Here is a 22,489-nt window from a genome sequence, read left to right on the forward strand (position 1 = left end):
CCCACCCAAACACTTTTCCCCCTCGCCTGCATTTACCTGACAACCTGTATTCGTTCACCTTACCCCATCTTATTCCGTGTCCTTTCTCTCTCTTTCCAAGTCCTGATAAAGGGTCTTGGTCCGATGTGTTCATTTCCCTCCATAGATCTTGCCTGACTTGCTGAGTTCATTTAGCACTATGTTGCACAACTTTCCAGCATCTGTAGAGTTTCATGTAGTAATGGTCGTAACAAGAAGAGGGAATGTCCCAGATGCTGAGATCCTTAATGATGGTTGCTGCCACCTTGAGGCACTGCCACTTCTGAAGATGCCCTTGGGAAAGGTAGTGCCTCTGATAGAACTGGCTGAGTCTGTAACTCTTTGGAGCTTCTTGCCATCCTGTGCATTGGAGGCTCAATGCCAGGCTGTGATGCAACCAGTTAAGAGTACTGACTGAACGTATTGCATTGTCCTCATATAAAAGGAATTCAGTTTAAGTTGCTGATTTTTTTTTATGAGGCTCAACAAAATTTAGAAAATGATGTAGACAAATGTGGAGTTGGAGTTACAGATCTGGATATGATTCTGTCGCAGTAATTTTAATAGGGAATGGTGATGCTCTTTTAAGTTCATCAAGAGAGTCATACCTCAGTTTAAATCCCCTCAAAAAAAAAGCCCATGATTACATGTAACCTTTTTAAATTCAGTTAATTTATTTCATTTTAATTTTAAGCTGAGAATGCCTCATTTATATACTTTGTCAGAAAAGTGTAGGGCTGTAAGGTCATAGTTAATGATAAACACTTAAAAAAAAGTCATGGGGAACTTCACTTCCATAATGAAGCAAAGTATGTGGATGATTCTGAGCTGTATCCCAATTTGCCTTTAGAGGTAGAATGGAGCAACGGTAATCCATGTATCAGGAGTGCAAGAACTGAAGAAGTGCATTACTACACAAACTACCTACCTGCCTTGTCAACAACCTCTGCCAATCTGTGGCAGATACTGTTTCTCACATTGGCTTCATCACCCATAAACTGGAGAGAACATAACTCATTCGTGATCTCAGGAGGCTGCTGAAGAATTAGTAGCTTTATTTTCATTGATTACTAAATCTATTGGAAGCCACTGGAAACTCTCTTTATACTAGTAGGGTTGTAATGCCACAATAAAAATTAATAATGATCAAAATTAAATTACTAAAATGTTTTAAAATCAACAAGTGTCTAGCTCTGAACAGATGGAATCTGAAATTTGTTTCTTTGGTACTCCAGTCTTAATCCTCTGAATTCCAGGTAACTTTGCAAACTAATATTGTGGCCAGATTTCTAAACTATTTATCTTTCAATCTGCACATAATCTTTATGGCCCCAGGAAAGTGAGTATGTACTGAATATTGGTCTCACAGAAATCTTGCAGTGGACATAGATTCCAGTAATAAATTGAATTGAAGATGTGTCATGTTTAAGACGTTATGTTTCAAACCCTGTCCCTGAGCTCTTTCTGTTTTCCAGGCTCTTTCAAAATGCTCTGCCTCTTGTAGAGTGATAAGTACATACCAGATTGAAAATGTTCGGAGGCTGCTTCCTGTACCTGGTCCATATCTTTGTTTAGGCCTAGGGTCAATCTTCGTCCAGGAATTAGGCTGCGAGGTCTCAGTGGTAATTCTGCTTCACTGCAAAGCCCAATTTCTGACAGGCTTTGAGAGGAGACAAAGCCAAAGTGGAACTTGCCGGATGACAATTTTTAAATGTCTGATTTAAGTAAGAATTGAAAAATAAGAGCTAGTTAGCAATGTAGAAATCTTAAAACAGAAAGAGAAATAAAGCTAAAGAATTTTGACAAGTAGCTTGTCTTTATGCCTCTTATTTGAGAACCTGACTATATTTATTGCAATTAATAGGTCTAATGTCAGGAATAGCGAAAAAACAGATCTTGCCTCTGGACTTAATGCCATCTGTCACTTAATCCCTGAATTACAGCTGGTCTATGTGCGCCTGGAACTTCCATTGGAATGGTTGAATGCTTTTGCAACTGCTGGCCAGAGGGATTTACTATGTTGGCTTCAGCTGCTCATTACAGGGTTTAAGGCTATATTACAAGCTTTCAATTTACTGAATAAATATTCTTGTTGGAATTTGGGAGGATTGGGCATTGATTATCAGAAATTAGAAAACTGTGGAAACTTAGCAAATATATTTGCATCATTAAAATTTTAGGTTCACATGAAAGATGTGATGTCTGTCGTGTGGGTAAATGGCCTGGATCCTGTTTATCTGAGGGAACAAATGCTGAATGAACCTGTGGTACGAGAAATTGTCAAAGAGTGTACGAATATTCCACTCAGTCAGAGAGAAGGAGAGGCCCAGCTGGCTACCTTCAAACCTCGAGGGTATTCAGAATGCATAGTAACAGTGGGTGGAGAGGAAAGGAGGTGAGTCCTGACAATTGGACTTAAATTTTCTTTTATGATAAAAGTTAACTTTTTATTCCGGCAATTATAAAGTCTGTTTTACCAACAAGGACTCACTTTGTCTTGTTTGTGTCATTGGCATTGTATTTATTTTAATGCAATTGTTATAAATTTCCTAAATTCTGATGATTTGAGTATGAGTGGCACAAAGTCTTGAAGTGGAACATGAGTTAAGGTATGAATACAACAACAAAGCATCATTGGATCAGTTGACAGGATGTCCAGTATCCAGCATTGATGGAGAAAATTGACTCAACACAAACTGATGATGTCTTCAGTAAAATAAAAGATACCTACTCGCTATGAGTTGTGGAGTAATATGTTGCATAAAGTCTGGAGGAAAAATGGAGATTTAAAAAAAAGATTCAAATATTTTTAATCAATTACTTATAAAATGGGAGAATGTTTTAAATGTTCAGCAAAGGAAAGTACAGTGGATTCTGATTAATTGGGACAAATTGGAACAAGTGCATTTTGACCCAATTAAGCAACTGCCTTACTAGGCAAAGTTTCATGGAAATATTTAAAAAGATAACTATAAAAAAAAGGCAAACTACCATTTAACTGAGTAACAAATTAAGTATTTAAACGAAATGTAGAACAAATTAGAACACTACCAATGCTCTATAGTACTATAAAACTGTGCATTCGTTCTAACGACGGGAATTCATCCAATGTATGGGGTGTCGGGGAAGGGTAGCATCTCTGGTGAAGGGCTTGTCGTGTCCATTCTGGGGCAGCTCACTCATCTTTAGTACCCACCAGACACTCAGCTCTCAGCAGTGGCTCCAAGTAGCTGTTTGCATGTGACAGCAACCACATCCCAGTATACTGTTTCAACAAACAGTCTAAACCAGGTGCGGGTGTTCAGCAAGCCTCATACCCTGGTGAAATAGGGACGTGCCTGTCCTAGCTTGTGAAGTTAGCTCCAGTAGACTGGGTGGATGAGGTCAACAGTAACATTCACAGGCCAAGAAGGCTGTTCTGCAACGCTTCATGGAGATCAAAGGGCATGACAATACACAGAAGAAGTTACGGTTATCCACTGCAACCGAGGAAGATCCCAGTTTGTGAGGACTACTCATACCACTGGGCCCAGTCCTCTGAGGTCGAGAGAATGGAACTGTCCCAGTGCAATGGCATTTCTACTTTAAATACTCTCCTGTCATGGTCAGATATTGCAGTCTATTAACACACTGCCGTGTTCTTTTGATTGACTATAAATGAACAAAATTAGCACAGGTACCTAGTGCAGATAATGCACTGCCTTCATGCAGTGCTTTCAACTAAACTTTCCAAGTCTTGCATCTTCCAAGTCATAATTTTTTATTGTAACAATCAAGATGATTGTTGATATCTTTAAATTCATTGTAGTTCCTAATTTGTTGAAGTAGTAAAGTTGTTTATTGTATTTTTTCTCCAGGCTGTTTCTAATATCCCCAAGCCTCAATGCTTGAAACCGCAATGAGCAAAGCAATTCTACAATGTCTTACTGCTTGTTCCTTGCCAACTATCAGTGGTAAAAATCATAGCTTTTTGAACACAAACACAAGCAACTATTCACTCTAAGCATGGTGTAGTGTCTAATGGCCAGAAAAGTTTGCATGACTGCTGCTAGTTAGAAACTGCAGCAACAGTCTTCTGTCTCATTTACACAGCGTAGTATCCCAAGTAAACAAAGGGATTCCTGGTTATTTTCTCAATTCATTTTTGTTCTTAGTTGCCCCAAATTAATAGGTGCCCTGATTAATCGATAGACTAATTGACTGGAATCCATTGTACTGTGTAACAGAGAATGAAAGGATTTATAAACATATGAGACCTTTTTGAGTGGATGATATAGATGTTCTTTTTGAGTTTTATGTTATTCCTACTTGTGTTTACTTTGTAGTTTTTTAGATTTTCTTTCCAGATATATCCACTTCATTTTTTAACATTATAATGCATTCTGCTTCAACCACTGCTTCTTTTAGGTGTCCTGACAACTTCTTTATAATGTAGAGTGCAAAGCATGTTCCTGAACATAAACGTGTTGAAACCGATCTGTATTTTATGATCTTTCAGTACACGGAAGCCTACAGCTGTAATGCGATGCATGTGCCCCTTATATGATCGTAACAGGCAACTTTGGATAGAATTGGCTCCAATGAGTGTTGCACGCATTAACCATGGAATTTTGTCAGCAGGTGAGATTGCACATTTGAGCTTACTGTCAGAAATAGTCCAGTATAACACCATACAATTCCTCTGCATGCTAATTCTGTCTCTCTCTATTATTTTTCTGTATACCACCTGGCAGTTTCTATAAAGATGAAGTAAATGCTTAAATTCTCTGGAGTTTCTTGAATTTTGTTCTGGATTAAAACTAATGTGAATTAAGTAGACATACAACTAAGCATTGTGAAATTTGGTGCTGGTGATGGACTGAATTTGGTGTTGAATATGGGGGGCTTGCATCATTAGAATAGATCAGTAGATGATATCCGTAAATGCTCTTGTATGAGGTTGTTACAACAAAATATATCTTTAATTACTGAAAAATTATATTGAATACATTACAGTTGTGTAGAGTTTGTATTATTTATTTTGAGCATCCATCATATTTGCATTGAAATCATGATTAAATTGTTAATAGTTTTGAAAATGTTTGTTGCACTGGCTGCAAGTTGCTCATACTATCATTGCATGCTGTTAAAACCATTATTGCAGTCTTGCCAAAAATCAAATGATATTTCCCCATTAAATCACAGTATGGTTATACCTCTGAGAGTAGTTTCAATAATTACCTATTTGTAAGACTATGTTCATCCTTTTAAATGGGTAATGCACATAAAATAAATACCTTAAAAATATCCCTAACAGTTTTTCACTTTTTATATCATCCCATATAAATGTCTTAGCTTTCAAATATATTTTTAAACAGGTTGACAGAAATATGCACTAGATTTGCTGCTTACACTTGCCATCATGTTCCTGTTCTCCAAACGTATCTTCTCCAGAGCCAGAGGGTTGTCATTGCTGCTCCTAACTGTCCCAGACCTGAGCAATAGAGATGGCTTCAAATGCCTACTTTTTAATGGATTGATATTAAAAGTTTTAATTCATTTATGTGTTCCAGTTGTTTTAACTTTATAAACCATTTCAAGTCACAAATAATTGAAGAAAAAGTCAAATTTGTTATTTTTCCCTTTCCTCTGTATGTTTCCACTGAATGAATAGATTTGCTACTTGTGCAGCATGTCTAAACTGCACAGGATCTGAGAACAGTTTCCACTGTGTAAGTACTTGAGAAATCTGAGGAAACTGCTCTGTTACTGGAAATTTACCAGCAAGTTTAGCCCAATAAGTTTGGGACTTCTGTGTTCACGAGGGAGTTGTGAAGTTTTACAGTGGGAAATATTAATAATTCAAATTTCTGTCTTGTGCTGCTGGAAGGTTTTTGCGGGATATCTGACATTGAATCAAATGCACACTTCAATCCCTACTCAGGGCATGAACTTAATTAGGTTGGCAATTTCATGAAAGTAGTTAGAATTTTGAATTAAGAAAAATGTTTTTCTCTCTCTCCTTGTAGAAGGGTTCCTTTTTGTACTGGGCGGCCAGGGTTTGGATAAAGTGAGTTTAAGTTCAGGAGAGAGATATGATTCTGATACCAACTGCTGGAGTCCCATTCCCCAAATGAATGAGGTGAGTGTCTGCATTCAGAACATTATTCAACAATGTCTTGATCCCAGTGCGCTGAGCCCATTGCTGTACACTCTGCTCACACATGACTGCACAGCCAGCTCTCAAGTAATCACATTCTCAAGTTTGCCAATGACACGACAATGATAGAGCTCAGCACCAACAACAATGAGATGGCCTGCAGAGAGGAGGTTGACGAGCTCAAGGCCTGGTCCTAGGCAAATAACCTCTTCCTTAATGTAAGCAAGCCAAAGGAGATGGTTATCAACTACAGACCTCGCACCACTCACACCCTCCTTTACATTGGTGATACAGCAATAGAAACTGCAAACAGTTTCAAACTCCTGGGAGTGCACAACTTATTTAACCTCTCACGGTAATAGAACACATCCAAGCAATCAGGAAACCTCGTCAATGGCTCTACTCTCCGAGGAGTCTGAAGAGAGCTGGACTGTGTAAATCCAATCTCATGTCATTCTACAGATGCATAGCAGAGAGAATCCTAACAAAACTGCTTCACTGCTTGGTACGGAAACTGCACTGTGGCTGATAGAGTTCTACAACATGTAGTCAAAACTGCCCGTCACATTAGTGGAACCAGCCTACCTGCCATCAAGGACATGTATACAGAAAGTTCCTGGAAAGGGCCAGTTACATGCTCATGGACTGTTTGTCCCACTCCCATCAGAGATGAGGCTACACAACAAACATGCTAGCACCACCAAGCAGGGAGGCTGATCACCTCCTCCACACCTCCACCTCCACAACCACCACTACTTTATTATCTCCTGTCAGTTACCTCGTGTAGACACTCCTGTGCCTAGCATCACTTTATAGACAAACGGACAATCTATGTATTTATATTTATCGTGTTTCTTTAATTATAATTGTACTCTTAATCTTACGCATTTTTTGAGCTGCATCAAATTGGGAGTAACAATTATTTTGTTCTCCTTTATACTTCTGTACAGGATATGGCATCAAACAATCTTGAATCCATGATTACTGAATGAAATTTGATGCTTTTTATGACGTTTTAAAATTTTTTACATCATTCATTTTGAGTCATACCAGTTTTCCAAAATGGCTTATAAGAGGGACTTATGGTTGACTTTGTCAGACATGGTGTTAGTCATCATTAGACTTCTTAACATTAACTGTTTTTACGCAGTAGGTTTTCCTCTTCCATGTATTACAAAAACAACACTAATTAAAATAGCTAATTATTTTGTGACTGAGACTGAGTGCATTATCCTTAACTTTTTAAAATTCTGTGCAACAAATCATCTTTGCCTGCCACATCATACTGGTAATCGTTGAGCATGGCAAAAGGAATGAATGGAAGCATCAGCAACAGATAGATTTAGACTGGCAGAAACAGGCAAATAACGAAACTGGAATATGATTTGTCTTTTTTGTTAACTCTTCCAAGATCTCTCAAAGAAACAATCATTTCCAGAACAAAGCAGATCAGGATATCGTATTCAAGTTGATTATCTCATATTAAACATAAATTTGTTTTCAGGCAAGGCACAACTTTGGAATTGTGGCAATAGATGGAGTTCTGTATGTACTGGGAGGTGAAGATGGTGAAAAGGAGCTGTTATCTATGGAGGCCTATGACATTCACACTAGAACTTGGACAAAGCAACCTAATATGACTATGGTGCGAAAGGTGAGAGGCACTTGATTTATTTTTATGTTGAGAACATTATTATTTCTTCTGTTACTACGTGGTGAATTGTGCAGTTGCTATCCGGTTGATCTCTTTTACAAACCCCATTTCCAGAAAAGTTGGGATATTTTCCAAAATGCAATAAAAACAAAAATCTGTGATATGTTAATTCACGTGAACCTTTATTTAACTGACAAAAGTACGAAGAAAAGACTTTTAATAGTTTTACTGACCAACCTAATTGTATTTTGTAAATATACACAAATTTAGAATTTGATGGCTGCAACACACTCAACAAAAGTTGGGACAGAGGCATGTTTACCATTGTGTTACATCACCTTTTCTTTTAGTAACACTTTTTAATCATTTTGGAATTGAGGATACTAATTGTAGTAGATTTGCAATGGAAATTTTGTCCATTCTTGCTTGATATAAGACTTCAGCTGCTCAACAGTCCGTGGTCTCCGTTGTCTGATTCTCCTCTTCATGATGTGCCATACATTTTCAATAGGAGATAGATCTGGACTGGCAGCAGGCTAGTCAAGCACACACACTCTGTGTCTACAAAGCCACGCTGTTGTAGCCTGTGCGGAATGTGGTCTGGCATTGTCCTGCTGAAATAAGCATGGACGTCCCGGGAAAAGACATCGCCTTTATTACAACATATGTCTCTCTAAAATCCTAATATACGCCTCAGAGTCAATGGTACCTTCACATACATGCAACTCACCCATGCCGTGGGCACTGAAGCACCCCCATACCATCACAGATGCTGCCTTTTGCACCTTTTGCTAATAACAATCAGGATGGCCATTTTCATCTTCGGCACGGAGAACTCGATGCCCGTTTTTTCCGAAAACTAGCTGAAATGTGGACTCATCTGACCACAACACACGGTACCACAGTCTTTTGGTCCATCTGAGATGATCTTGGGCCCAGAGAACTCGCCGGTGTTTCTGCATAGAGTTGATGTATGGCTTCCTCCTTGCGTAATACAGTTTCAAGTTGCATTTCTGGATGCAGCGACGGACTGTGTTAAGTGACAATGGTTTTCCAAAGTACTCCCGAGCCCAGGTGGCTATAATTGTCACAGTAGCATGATGCTTTCTTAGGCAGTGCCGCCTGAGGGCTCGAAGATCACGTGCATTCAACAGTAGTTTCCGACCTTGCCCTTTACGCACTGAGGTGTCTCTGAATTCTCTGAATCTTTTCACAATATTATGTACTGTAGATGTTGAAAGACCTAAATTCTCTACAATCTTGCATTGGGAAATGTTCCTTTTGAACTGACTAACAATTCTCTCACAAATTTTGGCACAAAGGGGTGAGCTACGACCCATCCTTGCTTGCAAAGACTGAGCCTTTGATGGACGCTACTTTTATACCCAGTCATGATACCTCACCTGCTACCAATTAGCCTGCCTAATGTGGAGTCTTCCAAACTGCTGTTACTTGAATATTCTGTGCACTTTTCAATCTTATTTTAACTCTGTCCCAACTTTTGTTGAGTGTGTTGCAGCCATCAAATTCTCAATTTGTGTATATTTACAAAATACAATTAAGTTGGTCAGTAAAACTATTGAAAGTCTTTTCTTTGTACGTTTGTCAGTTAAATAAGGGTTCACGTGAATTAACATATCACAGATTTTTGTTTTTATTGCATTTTGGAAAATATCCGAACTTTTCTGGAAATGGGGTTTGGAATTTATGTATTTTACTTTTAAAGTGCCCAACTAAGCCTCATTCATTAAATGAACAACCGTATGTTAATTATCATCTACCAACGTGACACAGTTGGTAGAGTTAACTGTCTCACAACTACAGCCACTAGGATTCATCTGCGACTTCCGGTGCTTTCCCTGTGGTGTTTGCATGTTCTGTCTGTGCGTTTGCTCCCTCTGCTAGAGTTTCCTTCCGCATGTTGGAGATGTGGGGTTAATAGGTTCATTCTTATTATTCATTTAACACAGTTGTAGGAACGTGGGCTTCGCAGGCTGGGCCCGCAGTCATTTGCTCAACCATAACTGCCATTGTGAAGGTGGTGGTGAGCTGCTGCAGTCCATTGGGGATAGGTATGTACACAATGCAGATGGGGATGGAGTTCCAGGATTTTGACTTAGTGACAATCAAGGAACAGCAATACACTCAATGGCCACTTTATTAGGTACACCTGTACATCTGCTTGTTAATAAAATATCTAATCAGCCAATCATGTGGCAGCAACTCAGTGCATAAAAGCATATAACCATATAACAATTACAGCATGGAAACAGGCCACCTTGGCCCTTCTAGTCCGTGCCGAACGCTTACTCTCACCTAGTCCCACTGGCTCGCACTCAGCCCATAACCCTCCATTCCTTTCCTGTCCATATACCTATCCAATTTTACTTTAAATGACAATACCGAACCTGCCTCTACCACTTCTACTGGAAGCTTGTTCCACACAGCTACCACTCTGAGTAAAGAAATTCCCCCTTGTGTTACCCTTAAACTTTTGCCCCCTAACTCTCAACTCATGTCCTCTTGTTTGAATCTCCTCTACTCTCAATGGAAAAAGCCTATCCATGTCAACTCTTATCTATCCCCCTCATAATTTTAAATACCTCTATCAAGTCCCCCCTGAGCCTTCTACGCTCCAAAGAATAAAGACCTAACTTGTTCAACCTTTCCCTGTAACTTGGGTGCTGAAACCTAGGTAACATTCTAGTGAATCTGCTCTGTATTCTCTGTATTCTGTTTTGTTGACATCTTTCCTATAATTCGGTGACCAGAACTGTACATGGTCAAGATCTGCAGTTATTGTTCAGACCAAACATCAGAATGTTGAAGCAATGTGATCTAAATGAATCTGACCGTGGAAAGATTGTTGGTGCCAGATGGGATGGTTCTGAGTAGCTCAGAAATCGCCTATCTCCTGGGATTTTCATGCAAAGCAATCTCTAGAATTTGCAGACAATGGAGCGAAAAACAAAACATATTCAGTGAGCAGTGTTTCTTTGGGTGAAAATGCCTTGTGAAAGTGAGAGGAAGATGGCCAGACCAACAGGAATGTGATGGTAGCTCAAATAACCAAGCTTTATAACAGTGGCTTGCAGAAGAGCATCTTTCAACACATACTACATTGAACCTTGAAGTGGATGGGCTACAGAAGCAGAGGACCATGAACATTGATTGGAGTACTGTGCAGACTCAACAGGAGTGTTCCTCTGCAGGTCTGACAAAGATTTTTGAGAGGGAACCCAGACTCTGTAAAAGAAAGGTACCGCTTCACGGAGTGGTCATCAGAGTAGTATGAGGCAGAGTAGGAAGGCTTCGGCTCAAATAGGGCTTCGGCAAGTACAGGTGGAGTCTAGGTAAATTCGTTCCTTATTTCTTATTCGGCTCCAGAGAGGACGAGAGTATCTCTGTAGAGCCAGTGTTCTGTACTGGCTGTCAGATATGGGATTTCCAGGAGACTTCCAGCCTCCCTGACAGCCACATCTGCACCAGGTGCATCGAGGTGCAGCTCCTTAGGGACCATCTTAGGGAGCTGCTGTTCAATGATCTTTGGCTTGTTAGGGAAAGTGAGGCAGTGATAGTCAGGAGCTACAGGGAGGTAGTCACCCCAAGGCTACAAGAGACAGATAAATGGGTGACTGTCAGGAGAGGGAAGGGGGAATGTCAGATCCTTGGCTGCCTCCCTCAACAATAAGTACTCCATTTTCAGTACTGTTGGAGGGGATGACCTACCTGGGGGAAGCAACCTCGGCCATACTTCTGGCATTGAGCCTGGTACTGTAGCTCAGAAGGGGAGGGAACTGAAGAGGATGGCAGCAGTTATAGGGGACTCTATAGTCAGGGGGACAGATAGGCGATTCTGTGGATGCGAAAAGGAAACTCAGATGGTGGTCCGAGATGTTTCTGGACATGTCCACAATATTCTGAAAAGGGAGGATGAGCAGCCAGAAGACGTGGTACATATTGGAACAAACATAAGAAGAGAAAGGGAGGAGGTCCTGAAAAAATATATAGGGAGTTAGGAAGGAAGCTGAGAAGCAGGACCTCAAGGGTAGTAATCTCAGGATTGCTGCCAGTGCCAGACGACAGTGAGGATAGGAATAGAATGAGGTAGCAAATAAATGCGTGGCTGAAGAATTGGAGCAGGGGGCAGGGATTCAGATTTCTGGATAATTAAGAGCACTTGGGGCAGATGGGACCTGTACAAAAGGGATGTGTTGCACTTGAAACCGAGGGGATCAATATTCTTGTGAGCAGATTTGCTGGACCCGTTGGGAATGGGGAGGCGAGAGTTGATATTGGACCACTGGAAAATGAAGCTGGTGAGGTAATAATGGGGGACAAAGAAATGGCAAATGAACTTAATGGGTACTTTGCATCTGTCTTCACTGTGGAAGACACTAGCAGTGTGCCAGAGGTCTGTGAGTGTCAGGGAGCAGGAGTGAGCGCCATTGCTATTACAAAAGAGAAAGTGCTAGGTAACCTGAGAGAGGTTGCTGAAGGGATAACGGATGCATTGGTCATGGTGTTTCAAGAATCACTTGATTCTGGCACGGTCCCAAAGACTGGAAGATTGCAAATGTCACTCCACCCTTTAAGAAGGGAGGAATGCAAAAGAAGGGAAATGATAGGCCAGTTCGATTAACCTCAGTGATTAGGAAAGTGTAGGAGTCTATTACTAAGGATGAGGTTTTGAGGTACTTGGAGAATAATGATAAAATAAGTCAAAGTCAGCATGGTTTCTGTAAAGGGAAATCTTGCCTGACAAATCATTTAGAACTCTTTGAGGAAGTAACAAGCAGGATGGACAAAGGAGAGGCAGTGGATGTCATTTACATGGATTTTCAGAAGGCGTTTCATAAGGTGCCACACATGAGGCTGCTTAACATGATAAAATCCTATGGCGTTACAGGAAATACATTGGCATGTATAGTGGAATGGCTGACAGACTGGAGGCAGCAAATGAGAATAAAAGCGGCCTTTTCCAGTTGACTACTGGTGACTAGTGTTGTTCCTCAGGAGTCAGTATTGGAACCACTGCTTTTCACATTGTTTCTCAGTGATCTAGACAGTGGCATTGTTGGCTTTGTGGCAAAGTTTGCAGATGATACAAAGATAGGTGCAGGTGTAGGTAGTGCTGAGGAAGCAATGCGATTGTACCAGGACTTGGACAAATTGGAAGAACGGACAAAAAAAAGTAGCAGATGGAATACAGTGTTTGGAAATATATCATAATGCATTTTGGTAAAAGGACAATAGTGCAGACTGTTATCTAAATGGGGGAGAAGGTTCAAACATCAGAGGTGCAGAAGGACCTGGCAGTCTGGTGCAGGATTCCCAGATGGTTAATTTACAGGTTGAGTCTATGGTAAAGAAGGCAAACACAATGTTGGCATATATTTCAAGGGGAATAGAATATAAAACCAAGGAGATAATGCTGAGCCTTCTTAAGACAGTAGACAGGTCACATTTGGAGTACAGCTGGTCCCTGTTTTTCGAACGTTCGCTTTACGACACCTCGCTGTTACGAAAGCCCTACGTTAGTTACCTGTTTCGCTAACAGAAGGTGTTTTCACTGTTACAAGAAAAGGCAGCGCGCGCCCCGAGCAGCCAAGTTCCTCCCCCGGAACTGCATTCTAGCTAGCATTGCTTAAACACGTGCCTGTGAGCATCTGTGCTTTATGTCGATTTATTTTGTGCATCCGTTAGCAAGGTGAGTTCTAAGGTATCAGAAAAGCCTAAAAGAGCTCGTAAAGGTATGACACTTACCGTAAAACTAGACATAATTAAGCGTTTCGATCGTGGTGAACGAAGTAAGGACATTGTCCACACGTTGATCTCGCCTGCGCTCACCATTCGTACTACAGTATTTATACGCAGAGCAAAAGAATCGTGAAAGCTGCCGATGTTACTGTTGGTCCTGCTCGTAGCAAAGTGGTATCCGATAATAGATAAAATGGAAAGTCTGTTGCTTGAGTGGATTGATGGGTGTACAAAGTGTGGTGTTCCATTAAGTTATCTTATACTTCAGGAGAAATCAGTCAGTCTTTTTAATAAGCTGAAACAGAAATCACTGGACGATGGTGATGAAAGTGTTCAGAAAGTGGAATTTAAAGGTAGTCATGGGTGGTTTGATTGGTTTCTGAGGCGAGGGCAGCTTCATAGCTTAAAGTTTACTGGAGAGAGTGCTTCGGCTGATATTGAAGCTGCCGAAAAGTTCCCAGCAGATTTGAAGAAAATAATTATAGAAGGTGGTTATCCATATCAGCAAGTGTTTAATTGTGTTAATTGTGATGAAACTGCAATTTATTGGAAAAAATTGCTGAGCACCCCAACTCCGATGATTCAGCCTAACACACCATCATCAGTGTGCTTGCTGGCTTCCTGATTCCGGTAAGTGAAACTACACTGTACGTACATTATTTCTACTTTATGTAGGCTGTGAATTTTTATGTGTTAATTGGTATGATTTGGCAGCTTCATAGCTTAAAGGTTACTGGAGAGACTGCTTCCGCTACGTAGTGAGATTTTCACTACGCTAGACAGTGCTGCAATGTACAGAAAAGCATTTCTACTTTATATAGGCTGTGTATTTATCATATCATTCCTGCTTTTACTATATGTTACTGTTATTTTAGGTCTTAATGAGTTATTTGGCATGATTTTGTAGGTTATTTTTTGGGTCTGGGAATGCTCACAAATTTTTCCCATATTAATAAATGGTAATTGCTTATTCACTTAAGGACATTCCAGCTTACGAGCTATTTCATAGGAACGCTCTACCTTCGGATAGTGGGGGAAACCTGTATTGGCAAGTTTTGGGCCCCATACCTCAGAAAAGGATGTGTTGTTATTGGAGAGAGTCTAGAGGAGGTTCACCAGGAACGAAGGGGTTAACATATGAGGAGCATTTGGCAGCTTTGGGCCTGCACTCACTGGAATTTAGAAGAATGCGGGACGATCTCATTGAAACCTACCGAATGTTGAAAGGACTAGATAAGGTGGATATGGAGAAGATGTTTCCTCTGGTGGGGGTATTCAGAACTAGATGACAGCCTCAAAATTGAGGTAAGGAGGAATATTTTTAGCTAGAGAATAGTAAATCTGTAGAATGCTCTGCCACAAACTGCGGGAGAGGGCAAGTTCGTAAGACAGAAGTTGATGATCAGTCAGGACATCAAAGGATATGGTGAGAAGGCAGATGTATGCGGTTGAGTGGGATCCGGGATCAGCCATGATGGAATGGTGGAGCAGACTTGATATGCTGAATGGCCTAATTCTGCTTCTATGTCTTAAGGTCTTATACTCTCAATGGCCACTTAATTAGAGGAATTATCTAATAAAGTGGCCACTGGGTGGATATGTCCAGGTCAGGGTGGTGTGTGGCTTGAGGACAACTTTCAGCTGATGGTTTCCCCTGCTTTTACTGTCCTTGCACTTGCAGCTGGTGGAGCTTGATGGTTTGGAAGGAGCTGTCTAAGGAACCTTGGTGAGTGGCTGCAATGCAGCGCATCCAGTAGATGATACACAATGCTGCTACTGTGTGTCGGAGGCAGGGTGCCTGTCAAGTTGCCCGTTATATAGTTCCTTGATTGTTTTTGGAACTGCACTCATGTAGGCAATTAGAGAATATTCCATCTGTTACGAACCCCGTAACTGGGTCACTTACCAGCAAAGATAGAGAGGTCCATTGAAGTCTGATGGTACTATTTTTAAAAGTTTTTATTTATAAAGGGGCACAAGAGTAAGGTTAATACAAACATTCAGATAATATACGTCGTCAATACTCAATCTAAAGCGCGGGTATAGTAATAATCATCAATAAGAAGTAGCTCTGTCGTTTGTCTAGGGGATAAATATTGTCTGATGGAAATATAAAAGTCTCTCAAGTTCATGCAGGCTTTAGCCTTTGGGGACCGCTGGGTTTTCACTTGTTGGAGAGAGAGAGATTTATGAGAAGAGAAACTTGCCCGGGTCTTTTGATGAGGCCGATCCGATGTGTCGGGGGAGTTGGTTTCCCGTTATTAGTTCAAGAAAGTCGTTTCTGTGGTATCAGCCACCGGCTCCCAGTCAACGGGAACCGAACGCACGTGGCTTTCTTCAAATGGCTGCCCGCTATTACGGGATCGCTAGCGTCTCTTCTGGTGCGTCTGAGGGGCCGTCTCTACAGCCCCTCTTTTTATCTGGACTCACGGGGTCTCAGATGTCAATCAGGTTGGGATGATGCAATCTCTCCCCGTCGCCCAGCCCACGTTGCCCTGAGGGCTGGCACGTATAGGATCGCAATCCACAAAGGTGTCTCCAAGAAACAATGGCCAAATCCGTGGCTTTGTCTTGCTGAGGGGCCAGGACACATTCCAAAACCTTGAGGATTCTCTCTCATTTCCTGGGTCCAAGACCTGAATTAATAGCGATCTTGCGATTCTCAAGAAGGAGGGGGCTGCGATCATAACACATCACACTCCTGACTTGAGCCTTGTAGATGGTAGACAGGCTTTTTGAAATAAATGAGTTAATTCACCACAAGATTCCTAAACTCTGATCTGCTCTTGTGGCCCCATTGTATACATGGCCACACCAGTTGGGTTTCTCATCAATGGTAATCTCCAGAATATTGATGGTGAAGGATTCAGTCATGGCAATACCATTGATTATCAGGGGCTGATGACTCAATTTTCCTCTTGTTAGCTGCTCTGTTTTTATATTGCATGTCCAAGAAGACAGTCTATAAGTCATCACTGTTTTATTCGCAGAACTCTTTAAAAAAAAATAATAATCTTGCCCTCCATGTTCATAAAAATAAGATCCATTCCCCACTCTTTACTAGGAGGATAAAGGATATTTTCAAGTCTTCTTGAATGTAATTTACTCTTGGCCTCATGGGAACCTCTGGTTGTGATTTATCAAAATTAAGAATCTGGGAATGCTTTGAGAATATTGAATATGGAGCCCTAGTTTATAAAGAATAAATTGGTCGAATGAATGCACAATTTTCATATTATCTATCGATTCATCCCATCAAACACTTTTTCCCCAGTTGTGGCAGTCTGCATTTCTGAGCAAGAGTGAAGAAGTAATTCTTCCTTGTCCTTAAGACCAGTGGACTGATTGGAAGAGAAAAGTTCTCATTACATTTCATTTACACTGATATCAGTTTGAAAGCCACTAGTTTCATTTCTGATGTGGTATTTTTTTCCATTGATTCATTGTTCAAAGTTCAAAGTAAATTTATTATCAAAGAATATATTTGTCACCATATACAACCCTGAGATTCATTTGCTTATGGGCATACTCAATAAATCCATAATGGAATAATAACCATAATAGAATCAATGAAAGAGTGCTTCAACTTCATCCAGTGTGCATAAGACACAAACTAAGCAAATACAGAAAGAAATCATTATACTAATAAATTATAATGTATTTCGAGAACATGAGATGAAGAGTCCTTGAAAGTGAGTCCATAGGTTAGGGGAACATTTCAGTAAAGCAAAGCTGAGGGAAGTTATCCTCTTTAGTTCAAGAGCCAGATGGCTGAGGGGTAATAACTATTCATGTACATGGTGATGTGCATCCTGAGGCTCTTGTACCTCCTTCCTGGCTTTACCTGTAATGCTCTGGCCATACCACTACTTTTTGTAGGATTTTCTTTTCAAAGATATTGGTATTTCCATACCAGACCGTGATGCAGCCAGTCAATATTCTCCCCTCTCCACACACACATCTATAGAAGTTTATCAGTGTTAGATCTCAACCCAAATCTCTACTAACTCTAAGAAAGTAGAGGCACTACAGTGCTTTCTTCCTAATTGCACTTGGATGCAGAGCCCAAGAAATTTAAAGCGGCTGACCTTTTGCACCTCTGATCTTTGATGAGTACTGGCTCATGGATCTCTGGTTTCCTCCTCCTGAAGTCAATAGTCAGCTCCCTGGTCTTGCTGATATTGAGTGAGAGGTTGTTATTATGGCACCACTCAGCCAAATTTTCAATCTCCCTCCTATATGCTGATTTACTACCACCTTTGATTTGGCCAATGACAGTAGTGTTGTCAGCCATCTTGAATATGGTTCAGGTTCACATATGGTTAAATTATCAAGATGGTGCAATGTCCATGAAACAACACCTTTGCAAAAATAATTCTGCATGATTTGACAATGTGGCTAGAAAAATAATAAAAATGAAGTGTGGATTTCTGGTTGTGATTCAGATATAAAATGTAATTAACATTGTCCATATTGTAGAAATACAGACATTCAGTTTTAACATTTCAGTATTCTAGAGCTGTTTGTGAAATTCTCTGGAAAAAATGGCTAAGGTTGTTTGTAAATTGTGGTGAATGCTGGAAGGGTTGAATTTTCCAATTTTTTTTTGTTTCTACAGATTGGCTGCTATGCAGCTATGAAGAAAAAGATTTATGCAATGGGTGGTGGCTCATATGGAAAATTATTTGAGTCTGTTGAGTGTTATGATCCCAAGACTCAACAATGGACGGCTATCTGCCCATTGAAAGAAAAAAGGTTAGTGTATTATTACATACCTATCTTTCTAAGTCGCTTACTGTGCACGGAATTTATTTTTTGGAGAAGAATAAAGAATCAATGTTTTGGGGCCAAGACCCTTCATCAGGAATGATTTTGATATATCTGTTTTCATGGGAGAAGGCAACAATACTGATTGCAACAAATTGTCTGAGCAAACTTCAAAGGAAATTTAGTCTCCTTAATATGACACTAAAGAACTTAGTGGCATTAGTAAATGAAAAGTGGAGCAATGATGTGATGCAGTTGTGGTTTCCTTTTGCAATTTTTAAAACGATAGCCATTTTAAACAAATGATTGTATTGTGGAAAGTTAAACAGCAGTTAGTTCCAACATTTGTACTGTGGCCCTTGGGTATACTTTGGCTTTGTTTGCTGCAATGTTATTTTGTAGGAGGCTGCACCTGGAATTGCAAGGAACCAAGTCTTCCTGAAAACTTCATTCTGACACAATAACCACAATTACCGCTCTGTTTTTAAAGATCTAAACGGCTCTGCATAACAGTTAAACATCCTGCTCTTTACTTTGATAACTTTTCAAATGATTAATACTGGTTTAACCAGTTGTTAACACATTGTTGCAGCAAACCAACTGGAAAGATTCACTAAAATTAATGTCATAAAATAACTGAGTTGTATGACTGGAGAGAGTATTATTAACATTGGGAATTATAATGTTAAAGTCAGTGTCTCACAGTAAATCCCTTTTGGTAAAGTTTCCATTTTAATGAAATAAGCACCTTTTAAATTAGAAATTTTAAAAGGCTTTTTTAAGAAGATACTTCTAAAGTACTAACACAACACAGATATAGTGCAGTTTTTATAAAATGCTTTAAAATACCTTTTAAATGTAGTATTTTGTCTGTAGTAATGACATAGCAGCATAAGAAATACAAACAGGAACAGGCCATTCATACCCTTGATCTTAGAAGCATAGAAAACCTACAGCTCAATACAGGACCTTTGGGCCCACAAAGCTGTGCCGAATATGTCCTTACCTGAGAAATTACCTAGGGTTACCCATAGCCCTCTATTTTTCTGAGCTCCATATACCTGTCCAGGAGTCTCCTAAAAGATTCTATCATATCCGCCTCTACCACCGTTGCTGGCAGCCCATTCCATGCAATCACCACTCTCTGCGTTTAAAAAAAAACCCAAACCAAAACAACAACTTACCCCTGATATCCTCTCTGTACCTACTTCCAAACACCTTAAAACTGTGCCCTCTCATGCTAGCCATTTCAGCCCTGGGAAAAAGCCTCTGACTATCCACATGATCAATGCTTCTCATCATCTTATACACCTCTATCAAGTCACCTCTCGCCCAAGTCACCTCACTCCAAGGAAAAATGGCCGAGTTCTCTCAACCTATTCTCATAAGGCATGCTCCCCAATCCAGGCAACATCCTTGTAAATCTCCTCTGCACCCTTTCTAGCTGGATATTTTATGGATTTTGAATTCAGTGAGTGACAGTATCACAGTTGCACAGTGACAGGGAAGTTCAAAAGTTCATCACCCTTTGAGTGAATACATTTCTCACTTAAATCCTAAGTAGCCTTCCCCTTATGAGAATGTGGTACCTAGTTCTAACACTTCCTCTTTCAAACTACTTTACTGAGCCTTTCAGAAATGTTGAAATTTTCACTTAGGATGCCTCTCATTCTTCTGGACTTTTGAGTAGACCAAGCTTCAGTCCTTGGATCTCTCTTCATAACATGGGTGTGTCATCCCAGGGGTTAGTCTAGCGCATGTGTATTTTTTTTTACGTAAGAAGATGAACATTGTACACAAAAATCCAGTTATGGCTTTGTTGTGGTTTATATATTTATAATAATACATCTTTTATATTTGGATCTTCTTGCAGTGTTTGCCTTCTAAAACTTCTTGCTGTTTCGGTATTCTAGTTTTCATTGACTTTTGTACAAGGACTCCGAAATCCTTTTGAACATTAGCATTTCACAATCTCTCTTCCTCATTGACAACCAAAACTGCTGCGCACCTCGGCGATGCTCTCTCTATACCTGTGACTGTGTGGCCATCTCTAAACTTGCTGGGGATATAACCATTGTTGGCAGAATCTCACATGGAGACGAGAGGACATACAGAAATGAAATACACCTGCTAGTTGAGTGGTGTAGCAGCAACAACTTTGATAGATAGATAGATACTTTATTCATCCCCATGGGGAAATTCAACATTTTTTCCAATGTCCCATACACTTATTGTAGCAAACCTAATTACATACAATACTTAACTCAGTAAAAATATGATATGCATCTAAAATCACCCTCGCAAAAAGCATTAATAATAGCTTTTAAAAAGTTCTTAAGTAGTTTACTTAAATACATTGAGTCCTAACCCCGGCACTTTAACATATCTTACTCCTGGCGGTTGAATTGTAAAGCCGAATGGCATTGGGGAGTATTGATCTCTTCATCCTGTCTGAGGAGCATTGCATCGATAGCAACCTGTCGCTGAAACTGCTTCTCTGTCTCTGGATGGTTGCACTCAACGTCAATGTCAGTAAGACCAAAGAGCTGATTGTGGACTTCAGAAAGGGTAGGATGAGGGAACGCAACCCAATCCTCATAGAGGGATCAGAAGTGGAGACGGGTGAACAATTTCAAGTTCATGGGTATCAAAATCTCTGAGGATCTAACCTGGTCCCAACATATTGATGTAGCTATAAAGAAGGCAAGGCAACAGCAAATTCATTAGGAATTTGAGGAAATCTGGTTTGTCACTTGAAACACTCAAAAACTTCTACAGAGAGCATTCTGGCAGGCTGCATCACTGTCTGGCATGGAGGGTGGGGAGAGCTACTGCATAGGATTGAAAGAAGCTACAGATTGATGTAAAATTAGCTCAATCTTGGTAAACCTCAGAAAGGCAGTGTGTGTCATAAGGACCCCATTACTCAGGACATGCCCTCTTCTCATTGTTACTTTCAGGAAGGAGGTACAGAAGTCTGAAGGCACTCAGTGATTCAGAAACAGCTTCTTCCCCTCTGCCATCCAATTCCTAAATGGACATTGAACTCATGAACAATACCTTACTTTTATTATTTATGTTTTTCTGCTATTTTTAATTTAATTATTTAATATACATACATACTTATTGTATTTGATTTACTTTTTTAATTTTTCTATATTATCATGCATTGATGCGTTGCAATGCTGCTACAAAGTTAACAAATTCCACGGCATACACTGGTGATATTAAACCTGATTCTGATTCTAGTTCTATTCTCACCATTTTTTTAAAAGCCACTCAGTATTTTTGATTTTTTTTTCCCCAGTAAGGTGGATGTCATCACTTTTTTCCAGATTGCACTTCACCTAACCATGTAATTGACTACTCAGTCAGTGGTCTACAACCTACTGAAGCCTTTCAATCCTCATTAGGACTCACATTCTGCCCTAGTCTTGTGTTATCAGCAAACTTGGAGAAGTTACATTTAGGACACTTAGTCGAATTGTTAATAATGATTTTAAATAGATGGGGCTAACAATTCCTTTGATAAGCCACTAGTCACATCCAGCAAACCTGAAAAATTTATTCCTTCTCTGTTTTATATCTATGAACCAGTTCTTAATTATCCTGGCATATTGCTTCGAATTTCATGTGTTCAGTCCTTTTTGGCAGCCTACTGTGAGGAATTTCATCAAAGATACAATTGTGTGGAAGTGAATATGCAGAGGCCTCACATCTGCTGATTCGACATATTTACACCATTCCTCAAATAATTCAAAAATTAATCAAACATTATTTATCATAAATTTATGTTACCTGTCAAATCATGATTTCCCTTAACATCAACTCGTTAAGTGGTTTGGGACAGAAATCCTCAGTTGCAGTATTGGACTTCTTAGCTTCAGTTCTGCAACTAATGCTTTATTAGAATAACATGATTGTAAAGTCTGAATAAATTGGTAATGGATATTCAGCAATTTTTAATTGGTTAATTTGTGATTTTTTTCTGTTTTGCAGGTAAAACATTAATTAGCTAATTTTAGTGCAGTACTAAATATTCTGCTCCAAATAAAAGCCATTGAGACCATCAGTTCTAAGACAATAGACAATTTGACCTCATCACTGAAATAGACCTGTAATCATTTTTCTGCATTTGCCATTTTAAAATT

At 39.8% G+C, this 22,489-nt stretch overlaps 1 protein-coding gene across 1 annotated transcript in view; it reads left to right on the forward strand.

Annotated features, from left to right (window-relative positions):
• Positions 1-22,489, forward strand: part of gan (gigaxonin) — a 113,762-nt gene that overhangs the window by 31,333 nt on the left and 59,940 nt on the right. The window contains exons 4-8 of the mRNA XM_073070307.1: positions 2,199-2,413; positions 4,517-4,638; positions 6,027-6,139; positions 7,662-7,811; positions 18,190-18,326. Of these exons, the coding sequence (XP_072926408.1) occupies positions 2,199-2,413; positions 4,517-4,638; positions 6,027-6,139; positions 7,662-7,811; positions 18,190-18,326 (737 nt within the window). The remainder of the gene's footprint in view (positions 1-2,198; positions 2,414-4,516; positions 4,639-6,026; positions 6,140-7,661; positions 7,812-18,189; positions 18,327-22,489) is intronic.

The sequence above is a fragment of the Hemitrygon akajei genome, chromosome 17 (assembly GCF_048418815.1).
Source record: "Hemitrygon akajei chromosome 17, sHemAka1.3, whole genome shotgun sequence".
Lineage (NCBI taxonomy): Eukaryota > Metazoa > Chordata > Chondrichthyes > Myliobatiformes > Dasyatidae > Hemitrygon > Hemitrygon akajei.